We start from the raw sequence: 15,489 nt of genomic DNA, 5'->3' as shown, positions 1-15,489 counted from the left end.
TGTTCGCTATAATATCATTTTTTCCAGCCCTTCAAAGTGCAGGAAAAACGCAGTTTTTATTTGGACCTAACCAACTGCTGATCGGCGGGTGCTAACCCTGGGCGGAGGGATACGTGAGTTGGTTAGGTCCAAATAAAAACTGCGCTTTTCCTGCACTTTGAAGGGCTCTTTGAATACAATTTTGATTGTAGGAAAGGAACTGGAGGTAAAGATTTGATCTCAATCATAAAAACTAAAAAAAAAAAAAAACTGTGACATCTTCATGTTTCAAAAAAGCCTCAGGAGCAGTTGGGCACTCACCCAGATCAGAGGGAGGTGGACACGGCTCTGCGGAGGTGTTGATGGTCGGACTGAAATCCCTCAGCTTGTCTCCCTCCATGCTGAACCGAACCACGTACTTCAGTTTGACTTGGTCAGGACTGTACACCACATACTCATCATCCTGGAGCACAGGCAGAGTCACACATGTCACACACACAAGTCCACACAGTAACAGACAGTATAGATGTGGTCAGGCTGAAGGAGGTTTAAGTCAAATGTGATGTTCATGGTGCGACCACAATCTGACGATGACTCTTTGCTGCCAGAGGAAATTTACAAACAAGACAATTTTCACAAATATTAGCTTTAATGAACTGGAACTCAGCAAATTAAAAAAGCTTGTCACAGCTAATCTGTGTCCGATATTAGGGATGAAATCAGATTTGGGACAGTTCATTTAGAGGTCTACCCATTAATCTATTTATCACACACACACACACAAACTCTACCTCAAACTCAGAGTGAGTGTTAGGGCAGCAGCAGACTCCGTGCACACTGTGGTGTCCTTCAGGGGCTTCGGTGAGCGTGAAGTCCTTTTTGTGGACGTCCTTGCAGCTTCCCAACGCCACGTCGCACACCAACAGCAGCCGAGAGCCGTCGGTCACGCTGCACTTGGAGTATTTCAGACTGGTGCTGTCGAGGGGGAGGGCATGGAGGATGAGAGAGGGGCTTTTTGTAAAAGACGTTCCATGTTTATTTAGCATGTTTTGCTCTTACTTTGATCAAGTGGATAAATTAAGAACAAGTTTTTGTTAGGTTCTTATGTCGGTGTAGCATGGTGTTGTCTGCTAAAATAGCACTAACCTAAACGCATCGGTGAAGTAGATTCCACTGCCCAGTTTACCCATGTCTGTTCTCTCAATCCCATGATGCTCCACTCCAACACGAGGCAACAGCAGACCACTGACGTGAGAGTAAAAATCAGGGTTAGAAAATAAATGTTCAAGAAACATAAGTTTTTAAGGTCCTCTGTGAGGCTTTGATACTTTCACAGTATTACTATAGAACCTAGAGCTGCTTTATAATCACACTACACATGGACATCTACCTTTATACAAAAAGGAACCTTTAAAATGTAGACCTGCACGGTTATTATATCACTGTGTAATTTCCAAGTGAATGGGGAGGGGACATAACCATTGTTTAAATTATGTTTATGTTTTGAAAAGAAGTACTACATGAAGCAGGAGGCGAGCTCTAACAATGCCACCACATCCAGTCTCTTCACACAGCCTCGTCTCCAAACAGCACTGGAGAGTCTCTGCTTGAACTTTATTTATCCACAAACTCTGTAGGAACAATGTTGGGGGAAAACTTCACTTCATCAAACGTCTGTTCAACTTTTTCCTTCAAAAAATAAACCAAAAGAATATGTGATGTTCCTCTGGTGGTGCATTCCCACACTGCAGGTAGCATGGCTTTTGAAATTCAAAAGGCAAAGTTTAGAAAAAGAAAAAAAGAACTTTTTCATCTCTGGAAATTTTAATTCCACTGGTTTCTGTGCAGCAACACCTGGGATCATCTGGGAACAACACATTTCACCCTGACAGAGAAGCTGGATCTCAGGACGCTCAATTAGATAAAATGAGAGGTTGTTCTTCAGCGTGTGAGAAGGCAGAAGGGAAACAGGTCCATTTTTACAACAGAATGAGATGAATGACAACAGACACAAAGGTGCAGGATTGTGTTTTCATTGCAGCAGTTCAAGTATGTCTGACATTGTGTTAGGGTCACTACTGAGTCTTCACATTTCATCATGATTTTGTTTCAGGTTTCAGTCCACACAGTGTCCACACTGTGTGTGTGTGTGTGTGTGTGTGTGTGTGTGTGTGTGTGTGTGTGTGTGTGTGTGTGTGTGTATATGTGTGTGATCTCACCGAGACAGGATTCCTACGAAGTTGCCGGGGCTGGAGGAATGGAGGAGTGGCTTAATGTTCCCAATCTCACTCTTGAATGTCTGAAGCTCCACACCTCTGCTCAGATGCAGAACCTGTTGGATCTGCACCTTGCTGCAAATACACAGTTCATTCATCATAGTGTGTATGGACCTGCACAGAAAAAAACTCAGCAAATACTAATACACCAGTTCATCTATATCACAGACCATTTGAATTTGACCATTTAAGTATTTTCTAACTTCAGAGGGGGAAAAACATTGACTGAGACTGAAATGCATTTCCTGGGTTTATTTCTTAGAAGTTTCCCTTTGTTCTGTCTGTTTTAGTTTAAGTTAAGTTTAAGAGTGTAGGTTTGGTTGAAAGGGGAGAGAAAGGAGAAGCAGAGAAAGTATCACTGATCAAAGAACTGCAGGGTGGATATAGAAATATATAAAACCACAAGCAGAGCTGCTCTAAAGCAGGAGAGTGAGTCTGAATGATGTGACACCAAATGGCCTTAAAGGGATACTTCACCCAAAATCAATAATTCACCAATTTTCAACAGATTTTCATATAATGGCGGCCAATTGTGCTCACTTTTGAATCATCCAAAACACACACTATGAAACATCCAAATACCTCCATACTGCTCGTCTGTACTGACCCAAGTGTCCTGAAGCCGCCACATGAAAAAGTTGTTTGGAAAAAAATAATTTGATCTCTGTTTTTAGCCTTGTTGTAGCAGTAGCTCCCAGTGGCTGTGTGAGATTTGCTGTGAGATGTTCTTCCGTGTTTACATCATACATCCAATGGTTTACAACGAAGAACGAACTTTTTCATGTGGCGGCTTCAGGACACTTGGGTCAGTACGACGAGCAGTATGAAGGTGTTTGGATGTTTCATAGTGTGTGTTTTGGATGATTCAAAAGTGAGCTCTATCCGCCTCCATTATATGAAAATCCGTTGCCAGCCGGACCCCCCCTGGAACTCCAAACAAAAGCATTTTGATGACTCTGAAAGTTCTCCAAACCCTTCCTTGGCATGGCCGTGAGTAGAAAATTGGTGAATTATCGATTTTGGGTGAAGTATCCCTTTAAATAGGGACACAAATACCAGGTGGTGTTCAGTTAAATCTGAGACAGGTTGTGTGGATCCAAATGGGTTCATTTTCCCCATGAGAAACTGTGAAATTACATCAGACATACGAGCACATGAGAGGCGGCGCGCTACCTGTCCTGCAGCAGAGCAGTCACAGCCTGAAACTCGGGGCTGCTGGGGGGGACGGTCTCAATGCTGCACCGGAGAGCGCGGTATTTCCCCAGACTGGAAGGGGCGGGGCTTCTCAGAGTCATCTCGCTCAAGTTCAAGACATCTCTGATTAACTTTGACAAACAGAAATCAATAGAAATGTTAATTCTGTAGATCTGTGACCAAACAGTCAAGAGTTTGTTCTTGTGCTACACACTACACTTATTTAAAACAAAGAAGTAATTATTATTTATAATTGTATAATAGCTTATGAGATATTATTATGATGGAAGTTTTAATTATTCAAGTTTTTCTTCATCCTGCTCCTTTCCATTTATGATGTTATGTATGTAATGTATGTAAACCATGAATGGAATAAATAGATAGAACAGCTAAACTTATCGGTGTTGATCACACAGTGACATATGTGAAATGATGCATGTAAAACTGTGACTGTGGAGAGTAACACCTTTTTGTTCATGGGCAGTTCACCCAGCTGTCTCACTGCCCTCCACAGTTCAGTTTTATATCTTAGTGCCTTTAACTGGGACACTCAATTTGCTTTAGAGAATGATCTTACACAAACTTATAGGCTACTGTGGCTCCTTTAAACTAAAGCATTGATAAATAGCTATGTGAATTTGTCAAACCACATTTACATTTGTTATTGATAATCCAGCCATATTTAAATGTTTTTTTTTAATAGCCAATCACATTAAATTAGTAGGCCTGGCCCTAGGCTATATTAAAACTGAGCAGCTTTCTCTGCTCTACAGTCCAGACTACAGCCCCTCAACCTCTCATAAATGCAGAATACCTTCGAAAAAATACACCATTTAAAATAGGTTTTGTTTGTGAGAGTAGGGCAACATGATGATATTTTGAAAATAAAGTATTGACAGGAGCCACTGTTAAATCTGTAGGCCAACACTAAAACTGTACTTAAACTCACTTCTCTGCTGAAGTCGGTGTCGTTTTAGAAACAGCGTGACGTTGCTGTTAAACCATGCTCATTATAAACATCACGACAGTCCAGGATCCTTTTAACAACGTGATCCTGTCGCAGTTCGTTCATGTTGTTTACCAGAGACCGGACATTGAAGAGGAATATGCTGGACATCCCGATAGCAACATTACCAAAACGAAGCCAACTTCAGCAGAGCCGACGAGTTTAGCAAGTAACCCTCCTTTCTTTCCCTGGATGAGAGCTCTCTGGGCTGGCGGAGCTGGGTTAATTGTCGCCGCTGTTTTGTCCGTCCCTCTCCCACCTTGATGGTTCTAACTTTGCCAAAGTGCAACAAGCGTCCGAACAGTCAGTGCAACCTGCGTGTAGTGCGGTAGGATAAAATAATCCAAGTAATCCTTCTTTTTTAAAAGAAAGTAACTGTATTTACATTATACCAATTTAAACTGTACCTATAGTAACGCCGTTACATGTAATCCGTTACTTCCCAACCCTGGCCATGAGTTGTAGGTGTGTGTACTGTACGTCTGTTCAGCGTTACCTGGCAGAGGTCCAGTTTCTCAGAGAGGAGCTTGGCAGAGGCGTTATACTGAGGCGCCCGGTGCGGCAGTAGAGTGTAAAATTCCCCCAAGAGGGAGATCGCTTCGATGTAATCGTCCTCCCTGACCTTCTGAGCCTGAAGCAACAAGCCCTCTGCCCTGGTCACCTACACGGAGTACAAGGGCAACTCCAGTGAGATTCATGATGAGCAGGTTTGAGACGTTACAGATCAACCCGTGGAGGAAGCCTTACATCATTGAGGCTGAGCTTGTCGATTGAGACGGTGAGGATGAGGCGAAGGCTGCCCAGGGCCTCGGTCCACAGCATCTCCACGAACACGCCCACCTCCTGTGATAAGCTCGCTGTGTTCAGCCTCTCTTCCAGCAGCAGCTGTCGGGCCAAACCAAGCACATGTAAATCACCTCATCGGCTCATTGGCCTCGGCTACAGCAGCCGCACGTCCAGCAGCAGCGACGCCTCAGGCTTCAGATTTCAGGATCTCACAAAGTCTGGCTTAAAACCTTTTAAACAAACATCAACATACTAATACGTAAAATACTAGAGAACTGGAGCAGAATGTGTGAGAAGTTATAGAGACTAGAGAGATGTGCAGTGTGTGTGTGTGTGTGTGTGTGTGTATGTGTGTGTGTGTGGCACCTGCTGCAGAGCCGTGGAGCCCAGGTCTCGGGCCTGTGGAGGGATGCTGCTCCTCGGGTTCAGACCTGCAGCCTGGACTTGGTCCCTCAGAGCCTGGTACACCTCCAGAGCTTCCTCTGACGTGGACGGAAACACCAGCATGTCCTTCACCGTCTGAGGAGTGTAGGCTTGTATGGTCATTATGTTTATGTTTATAGTATACCTTTCACTAGACACTTTACAGTTCACTTGATTTACTGTATACTATTTCAATGAACTACAACATGCTTTAAATGCTATTGAAAATCAGACATGAATGAAAAACAGATATCTACATACAGTAATTCAACATGCCAAGGAAAACTGTTACAGCTGATTCCAGACACATACAATCAGCACAAAGATAAAGTAGCATGTAAAACTACCAACAGTGATATGACAGATATGTAAACTCTGAAACAATATTTGCAATGGACACTGAAATTAGTCTTTGTTTCTAATCACAAGATTTCTAACCTCGGCTCCGACATCGTTCTTCCAGTACCTGACCACGCGGTACTGTCGTCCTCCCTCTGCTTTGACACTCTGCAGCTCCAGCACACACCATGTCTGGCTCTTTATCTTGAGACGCTGTATATTATTAATAGGACGATTATTAGTATGGTAATAATTTGTGTAATAATTAATAAAAGGAATTCCATTGCCAAAATGAGAACAACAGTAACAAGCTAAAAAAAGCTGCACCTTTACCTTTTCAAAGAGTGAATACTTGGCCACTTGAAAATTGTCCGGATACGATGGAACATCAGAATCAGTCTCCGTGTAAACTCTGTGTCATTCAAAAAATACAACAACAAAACAGCAAAGATGAGTCGTATTTCATCTGTGTTTTTGGAAATGTGACAAAGTGTGAGCAGTCGACCAGAGATGGAGGTGTGGAGGTGTAGGGGTGGTCCTATAGCAGAGGACTTCAACAGGGGGGTCTATAAGGTACTGCAGCAGGTTTGCAAAATTTTGGGTTGGACAATATTTCTTTTTTTCTTTTTTAATTACAATATACACATCAGGGGCTCCCTGCTCCATCTCTCCATCAGTTTGGGGATCATTGGCCTTAAAAATATTGAACCCCCTGCTCTATAGTCCTACAAGACCAAAGGAGGAGGGAGTAGTAAAAGAGAGACAACTAAACAAAAACAGAAACTGTGTGAGCTCCATGATTCTCCTCAAATGAGACATGTAACGTTTTTATGAAATAAGAGCTGAAATAAAGTAAAAGGTTTCCAGTGAGTGAGTGTAACTGTGAAAACGACAAGAAAAACAGCATAAAATATCAAAGAAATGTTTTAGAACAATAACAACAAAGACAGGACTGAACCTTTAAAATGTCAATGCCGGTGTTGTGCATGTCTGGGCTAACATGAGGGCGACGGCTTTTCACACCTGAACTTTTCCAGGACGTTTCCGCTGCTCTCCTGCGGCTCTGCCTTCTGAGATAAACTGACAGAGGCTGCGGGTTCGGCCTGGACTGTGGGAGGCTCAGCAACAGCCGCGCTCCTCGGTGCTTCAGGCGCTACAGTGAACAGGAGAGAACAGACACCTTAAAGGTGTACAGAAATGGCCGTTTGTCCTGTTTGTCGCGCCGAGTTGTCACGAGCTGCAACACGAGTTTACCCGAGTGAGGAAAACGAATTTGATTGGTCGTTATCGAGCGGGCGGGATATTCAAAGCTTGGGGCGAGCCCGAGCTCCGTGTGTGTGTGCGTGAGTCAGACGTTTGAATGACGGATTACGGATCCAATATCAGTGGCTGATGAATCGTATACAGGCTGACGTATAATCCGTGCGCCTGCATTATCCAATGCGGAAAAAAAAATACACACTTTCGTCCTGGATTTACTCAAAAATAGAATTTTGCACAAAGTTTGGCCTACATTGTCTGATAGATGAGTTATTACACTAATTTAATGACCCAGAGTGGGCTCAAATTCAATTTTCTTTTCTGTACACCTTTAAAGGTTCTGCAAGGGGCTGGTGTGCATTCAAACCGGAGCAGCGTGTAAACAATGTGACAAATGGATCGCTGCACACTCAAACAAGAAAAAGCTTCATTGTGCAACATCGCTGCAGGTTTGAATGAGCACTAAAGACGATCTGAATGTGTGACAAAGTATAAGACTGTGCACACCTGTAGAACAAACACAATCTCTATCCGACCTACTGTACAGACTCTGTTCTGTTAAACATGATATACAGCGTCTTTAAGAACCTATATATCAGAGCTGAGGAGGACAAGAGGGTAAAACTCCTGATGATTGATCAGTAAACTGTGTAATCATGAGTCACTGTGCTGGAGCTGGGTGGAGGCCTCGCTCTGTTAGGATTGTGTCTAACTGGCTGACACAGTGAATGATTGACTCTTTACATTCCTCCACCTGCACAAACCCTACAGTGAAAAGACTGCACATTTTAAAACAACACAAAATTAATTCTGTTTTCAAAGTTTGATCCATGAAAACAACAGGCATTTAGAGATATAGATGTTAGGAGTCATTGAACTAACTGCTGCAGCTACAGTGCATTATCATCCAACAAGGATCTTATTCAAAATGTAAACATTTATCACTGATGTTTCTACACAACATTTTCTTTCACCTGCCTCTAGCTCCAGGAGCTAATTAACGTCTGATTTGCACTAAATAACATCGCAGCACTTCCACTGTTTTGTTTTGGAACCGGTAAGATCCTGCTAGTTTTGCTAATTAGTAAATTCCTCTAATTACTCCAAACCAACAATTAATGTGAAATTCATTATTGCAGAACAAACATGTTAAACACAATTGAATAGTGTTGATGAATTAAAGCAGAAGTAAGCGATCCGGTCGTTTTCGCTAATGCTGCGTTCCAGGCAGGCTTTTGAAATTGTAAATTACAGCTTCAAGTCACAACTTACGACTTTGTAGCGTTCCAGGCAACCCACTCGTGTTTTTCCGACCTGTTTTACCTGTGAAAGTCACTATAACGGCCACTCGTAACTTCTGACCCGTGAACTCGTACCAGATCAAACTGGTACAACTTCACAGGTTGGAAAAACACGAGTTACGAGTTTCCTTGAACGCACCATAACAGTCCTCGTCCCTGCGTCGCCACATTCAGGGCGTCCCTTGGCTGCACACACAGCCCTGCATGCCGTTCTCTCTCCTCATTGGATAAAAACTGTAGGATACGAGAAAAGTTTTCTCCTCGGCTCAGAGCAGAGCAGAGTGACTGACAGACCCGTGATTCAGACCAAACACTCTATGTAAGTGATTGCTGTCGGAAGATATAACTATTTAAGACTTATATTAACACAAATATATCACTTACTTCTGCTTTAATATAACTTTGACAAAGACTAAGACAAAGACCCCTTTAACTGGTGAGTTTTTTTATGATCTTAAACAGTTACTGCCTGTTAATACAATACCTTGATATGAAGTTGGGTCTGGCCTGGTTGTGGGAGGAGGAAGAGGAGGAGTGGGTGAAAAAATAAAATCAGAGGGAGGTGGAGTCTCCAGCTTGTATTCATCCACAGGCAGAAGAACTCCTCTGTCCAGACAGGTGTACACGTAATCCACCCCGACCACAGGAGTCTCGTACTTCTGGATGCCGCGTAGCCTGTTTGGCCTCAGGCTGGACACATCGTCGGTCACTATCAGAGAGCACTATGGGAAATGAGAAGTTAGGAATCAGTTGAAGTGGGATTCAGGAGGCCAACGTCTAATTTTTATCTCCTCTGACCCAGATCTGACAGTGGAATCTGATATCTTCAAATCAGTTTCATACGTGGTTCTAAATCATATAGGTCATTTTTTTTTAGTATTGATTGTGCCTTTTTTTAGTTTGGTCACAAACAAACATGGCAGACAGCAGTAATGGAGGTAAACAGTGAAGTTTTAGGACCTAGATTTGTGGTCGTATCACACCTTCTCCTACTCATCATCTGCTTCCACTTTGTGCAATAACTTTGAAATGAAGCCTAAATGCTAATATGTAATGTGACTAATCCTCTTTATTTCTGTACACACAGTGCTGCTTGTGCCACATTCGACGCTCCAGATTAACTTTTTTTTTTTTTACTAGGAGCACAGTGGCCCCTAGTCTATATTCCGGCGTAAGTTTAACCCATGGTCCAACGCACCGTGACACCGAGTTAGTCAGACCACCTGCCTCGAGAGATAAAGTCTGCTAACTGCTAGCTTATCTAGCAACTTTAGCAATGGCCGCACCATAACAAACAGGGCAATCTATTGACCCACGTGCAACTGATCAAAAAGCCACTCATAACCACAAATAATGCTCAGAACAGCACCAAACTTCAAGGTCCCAGAACATAATACGAGGCATCAAACATCTGTTAGCTTTGCTTGGTTTCTAATGAGAGGAGACGAAAACAACTCACCCACTCTCCTCCAGTTATACGCTATGCAGCAACTTTCCGCATCCAGGCACTGACAACACATGTCCGAGTCCGACTGGCAGCACAAACATTCAGTCTCAGCGGCCACTGGCAGGCAGTGACCACACTGACATCACAGAAGGGACAACACGGCTGAGTTTATGGAGTTTGACAACAACGACGACTGGTTTCATTTCGATGGGCGCCCCTAGCAGTTTGAGACTGAGTTTACTGAAGAAAAGCTGAAGGAAATGGAGGAGAAAAGTGAAAGAGGGACAGCTGCCGGTGGAGTCTATGTGCTGGACCTGGAGGAATCAAGTGTGGTCAGTGTGGTCACTGCCTGTCCATGGCCGCTGAAACCAGGTGTTTGTGCTGCCAGTCGGACTCGGACGTGTGTTGTCAGTGCCTGGACGCGGAAAGTTGCTGCATAGCGTACAGTATAACTGGAGGAGAGTGGGTGAGTTGTTTTCGTCTCTTTTCAATAGAAACCAGGCAAAGCTAACAGATGTTTGATGCCTCATATTATGTGCTGGGACCCTGTTTGTACTGTTGATGAAGTTTGATGCTGTTCTGAGTTTTATTTGTGGCTATGAGGCTTTTTGATCGGTTACGCGTGGATCAATAGACTGCGTTGTTTGTTATGGTGCGGCCATTGCTGAAGTTGCTACAACTAGAGAAGCTATGGTTCATCTCTCGAGGGGGGTCTAGCTCGGTGTCACGGTGCATTGGACCATGGTTAAACTTACGCCGGAATATCCCTTTAAAATTGTGGAGTGCAACCAGAGAATATGATATAAGAATAATATTATAAATCAACTAGCAAAGCAAATATTCACATTTCCGTTTAATTCATGTAGTGACAGATATCAGATTCTTTAAAAAAAAGAGCAAATTTACTGGTTGCACGAGGGCAAGTAGATGAAAGCTTTCTCAAATTTTAGGCGCAAAATCCCCCCATTTAAGGGCAGTCTGTAGCCCTGACTTTCTGGTTTCTCTGTGCATGCAGGTCACATCAGGGTCATGGTCAGTTCACATTAGAGTCTAATATGAATACTATGAACTTTAAAACGTTAATTTGAACATCTTAATGAATCTAATGAGATCTGGAAAGAAAAATGAATTGAGTGTTGAAGACTTGAAGTGTGACCATAGCAGAGGAACACCAGGAGATGGCAGCCATGTTGATTGTACAGTAACACTAGGATGACACAGCTGCAAATTTATTGGAGAGTGAGAATAACCTGGAAGTGAGAGACGCCTCCTACTTCGGGGAAGAATCACACCCACTCACCTGTTTATTGACCAAAAAGGAAATGTTTCCTCCATTCTCTGTGACTGCGGACTTCAGCCTCCTCCTCTCCTTGAAGGGCAAAGTTCTCAGCTCCAACAGCACAGAGCAGTTCTCAAACACAGCCATGTCTGTCTGTGGAGGGCAGGAAACTCAACAGCAAACAGGTTATCAGCTACAGTAACAGGAATAGGCCAGAAGCACACGCGCACACACACACACACACACAAACGCATGCACACACAAACACACACTTGTGGTTAAGAAGAAACTGCGGAAGCAAATCCTCAAAATATTAAAATAAGTGACTGTGATCTGGATTAAAAATTCAATTCAATTCAAATTTGTTTTATTGGCATGAATGTTACGAGATGTTTCCAAAGCATCAATGAAACAAAACAAATACAACTCACAGAATCAAATATACTATACAATTAAAATAAAATAAGAAAGTATATACATTTATACTGTATACGCATGTGTGTGTGCTGATGAAGTGTTGTTTATACACAGATTGGGTGTCATTAAATTTTAATGAAAAATACACGTGGTTCATATTAAATGATGATGATGATGATAATAATAATAATACATAAAATAAAGAAATGAAAAACAATAAAAAAATATATACATATAGTTCATATTAAATGATGGTGTTAATAATACATAAAATAAAGAAATGAAAAACTTTCATGTGTTTCTCTAGTATCATGGCAGAGTGTTACATAAGCTAACTTTACAAATTGTGGATCTTCTCCCAAACAGACTTTTAACAGTTCATCACGTGTTTTTTCCCTGATATGATGGATCTGCTGCAGTTATCTCCTCTCTCTCAGTTTGGTACAGGGGGCAGGAGAGGAGAAAATGGGCCTCAAGTTTCTGTTTCTCCCGAAGAACAGTGTTTACAGACTCTTTTAATGCGTCCATTCTTTCTTATGCCAACCTTTTTCAACCTGTAGTTGATTTCTCTCTCTCTCTCACTTTGCGACATTTGGGCAAAATAATCTCGAAATGTTTGGCTTTCCCCATCAGCTGTGTCGGCGACGCGATATTGATTTAGTCCGAGACCGTGATAAAACATTAAAGGGATAGTAGCATTTTTTTAAAAGTGGGGTTGTATGATCTACAAATAGCCCCTATAGGTACTTTAATTGCAGTAGCAGACTCTCTGCACTCCTCCCGTTAGCAACGCCAGCCCATAGCCCTGCCCAGAGATTTACAACATACATTGTTGTGAATGGACCCAAAGAAACAGCCTTTTTTCGTGGCCTAAAAGAGGTTTTACCTGAAAAAAAAAAAAACACTGTTCCATTGTCCGCTATAATATCATTTTTCCAGCCCCTCAAAGTGCAGGAAAAACGCAGTTTTTATTTAGACCTAACCAACTGCTGATCGGCGGGCGCTAACCCTGGGCGGAGGGATACGTGAGTGGGTTAGGTCCAAATAATAACTGTGTTTTTCCTGCACTTTGAAGGGCTGGAAAATTTATATTATAGTGAACAATGGAACTGTGTATTTATTTTCACATATAGCCTCTTTTAGGCCGCGAAAATGGGCCGTTTCTTTGGGTCCATTCACAACAATGTATGTTGTAAATCTCTGGGCAGGGCTAGGGCTGGTGTTGCTAACGGGAGGAGTGCAGAGAGTCTTCTACTGCAATTAAAGTACTTAGGGGCTATTTGTAGATCATACAACCCCACTTTAAAAAAAAATGCTACTATCCCTTTAACGTCAGCTCAGAGTTCACTCATCTGGGACTAGAAAATCCTTTCTGTTGCTAGGTCGTTACTAAGGGTCGGATTATTTGCTGTAGAGGTAAACTCGATTCCATTACACATAGGAGTTTACTGACGTGACTGATTGTGTTTCAGGTATTAGTCGGACCCCATGTATTCCCATGGATACGAGAAGCACACTCGCAAAAACCTTTAAAATTTGAGACAAATTGTCCATCAAAATGAATATAATTTGATGATATATTATATTTTGTTGGTAATAGTTGTATAATCGCAATATTACCCTCGAGGGTGTGCTTAAACGTAATTTTGAGCACTTCGTGACGCTTGCAATGCGGACCGAGGCACAGCTGCATCACTGTAGTGCTCAAATGACGTTAAAGCACACCCTCGAGGGTAATATTGCTTAAATTGAGGTTTACTTTACCGTAAAAACCCTCACGGTACAGCCTACTCCTGCTGCAAAAAAACACAAGCCGACGTTAGGTCCTCATCTTTACCATCTTCGGACAGACATAACCATCAATAAAAAATACCCTAATTAGTCAACACGTATCAGCTGCTCCAGTGGCAGAAAGTTTTAGTTTCCGGTGGATTTCAAAATAAAGGCTCTGTGACGTTGAGGTGAAACAGAAACGCGGAAATCACATTCACAACAATGTGTTTCAAAAATGATTGTGCGCTTTGTTTACCTATATATTGGAGTAAACAGTGGAGTATTGACATGGTTTCTAAGTTGAAACCGCGGTTGTGACAAAGCTGCAGAAAGCTTGCAAGTATGAATAACTAATGGTGCATGTACAGTCTTTGTTTGCAGTACAGCTGTTCATCCAGAGGAGGGAGCATGGGCCTGCAGCTGTGTGAGAAATAGAGCAACTCATGTGGATAACTGGAAATTGGTGTTTGCGCTGAACCAGGAAGAGACACACTCTGACTGACTCTGTCAAGTCACAGCGACTTACAATGAGACCGCTTCCACTTTAGTGAACTTCCTTTCAGAGTAAAAGCCTAAGGCAGTTTTCCAAGTAGGCCTACTAACAAAGGGATTTGTTCAGCATTATCATCATCTATAGTTTTTTACATTCTGAACACACCTTTTGTCAGCAACTTTGCTTCCAAAACAATTGCATTTATTAAGTTTTACTCAGTTGAGGGTCAAGCAGACTTTGGCATCAATTCTAGACATGAATTCAAAACATCCAAAAAGAAGAGATGCTACTCTTGGAATTTAAACAAATTGTTCACACTGGACCTTTACGTTACCTCCATCCCATTTCATGCTTCATGTTTCAGCTATAGGCTAAGCCTATGAAAACCTACCCTTGTCTATTTTTTCTATAGGGTAGGTTTTCTTATGTGCAAAGATAAAACATACAGCAAATCCCAATAATCATTCCCCAAAACACAAAACTACTCCTTGTAGTTTAAATATTAGTTATTATTTTTTATTATTGCTAAATGTGTTTGTTTCTTTTTTTTTGTTTTTTCCCATCAGCATCAGTGTCAACCCCCCCTGCTCTTTAGTCTTTAGCATCACTATTTGTCAAACTAACAGTTGATCGTAAGCATCCTACAATAACTTAAGACAAAGGTGTACAAAGTCTAATACACATAGCCTACAAGTGATAGGGTGAGTTCAGGTAATGTGGGACATCAGGTAATGTGGGACGTTTATACATTGCGATGATTTAATATGGTCAAAATTAATATACAATGGTCAAAACTGATCTTGAATTGTTGCTACAACACCTCTTGCCACTAAACAATGGTTTGAGTTGGTTTGACATCATCAGAGTGGGCGTGGCCTATCTTCACAGGAGGTCAACACAGTCAAAATACTTGGTAAGTTCAGTGGCATGTTGGTTTCTATTTCTCAGTGTTAAGGCTTTTAATGGAATTTAAATTAGGTAAGAATCTATACTACTGTTTCATAATGAAGTAGTTTAAACACTGGTTGAAAAGCAGGAGAAAAAAGTTTAAAATAATCTTTTGTTTTCATAAAAACATGATTTATGTCACTGTCCCACATTAGCTGAACATGTTAGATAATGTGGGACGGCATCGTTCAGGTAAAGTGGGACAGCATGTTATGCTTTATTTATGGTAAAAAAAAAAAAAAAAACTGGCCCTAACCCTATAACCCTATAACCCTAACCCACCTAACCCCTAATCCTAACCATCTAACCCCTAACTCTACCAAGTTTTAACCTTTGTAGAACTACAAGGTCTACTCCATCATTTAACTAGCTAGCTAACACAAGCTAGCTAGCTAGTGTTAGCTATCAAGCAGTCCCTACTTTGTTACGACACAAATACAGAGCGCATTTAAAAATAATCTGTCAGAGTTACCAGTGTTTAAGGTACCCCCAACTTACTTGTTAATTGTTCATTAAAATGAATTTTATTCACTGCAAAAAGGCCTGCTTTTTTAATCTAAGAATGACT

General features: G+C 41.8%; 1 protein-coding gene across 1 annotated transcript in view; it reads right to left on the bottom strand.

Moving 5' to 3' along the window:
- The window catches only part of LOC311004071 (protein mono-ADP-ribosyltransferase PARP4-like), a 28,082-nt gene extending 14,547 nt beyond the window's left edge, over nucleotides 1–13,535 (bottom strand). The window contains exons 1-14 of the mRNA XM_083996019.1: nucleotides 13,472–13,535; nucleotides 11,312–11,483; nucleotides 9,049–9,286; nucleotides 7,027–7,156; nucleotides 6,337–6,415; nucleotides 6,103–6,216; nucleotides 5,608–5,760; nucleotides 5,203–5,340; nucleotides 4,952–5,116; nucleotides 3,429–3,580; nucleotides 2,199–2,330; nucleotides 1,126–1,224; nucleotides 771–954; nucleotides 301–442 (exon numbers count right to left, since the gene is read on the bottom strand). Of these exons, the coding sequence (XP_083852145.1) occupies nucleotides 301–442; nucleotides 771–954; nucleotides 1,126–1,224; nucleotides 2,199–2,330; nucleotides 3,429–3,580; nucleotides 4,952–5,116; nucleotides 5,203–5,340; nucleotides 5,608–5,760; nucleotides 6,103–6,216; nucleotides 6,337–6,415; nucleotides 7,027–7,156; nucleotides 9,049–9,286; nucleotides 11,312–11,437 (1,852 nt within the window). The 5' untranslated portion in view covers nucleotides 11,438–11,483; nucleotides 13,472–13,535. The remainder of the gene's footprint in view (nucleotides 1–300; nucleotides 443–770; nucleotides 955–1,125; nucleotides 1,225–2,198; nucleotides 2,331–3,428; nucleotides 3,581–4,951; nucleotides 5,117–5,202; nucleotides 5,341–5,607; nucleotides 5,761–6,102; nucleotides 6,217–6,336; nucleotides 6,416–7,026; nucleotides 7,157–9,048; nucleotides 9,287–11,311; nucleotides 11,484–13,471) is intronic.
- Between the last annotated feature and the right edge of the window lie 1,954 nt (nucleotides 13,536–15,489).

Source organism: Trachurus trachurus (assembly GCF_905171665.1).
Source record: "Trachurus trachurus genome assembly, chromosome: 21".
In the NCBI taxonomy this organism is placed as follows: domain Eukaryota; kingdom Metazoa; phylum Chordata; class Actinopteri; order Carangiformes; family Carangidae; genus Trachurus; species Trachurus trachurus.
Note: the sequence above shows the minus strand (reverse complement) of the source record. Positions and strands in the feature narration are given on the sequence as shown.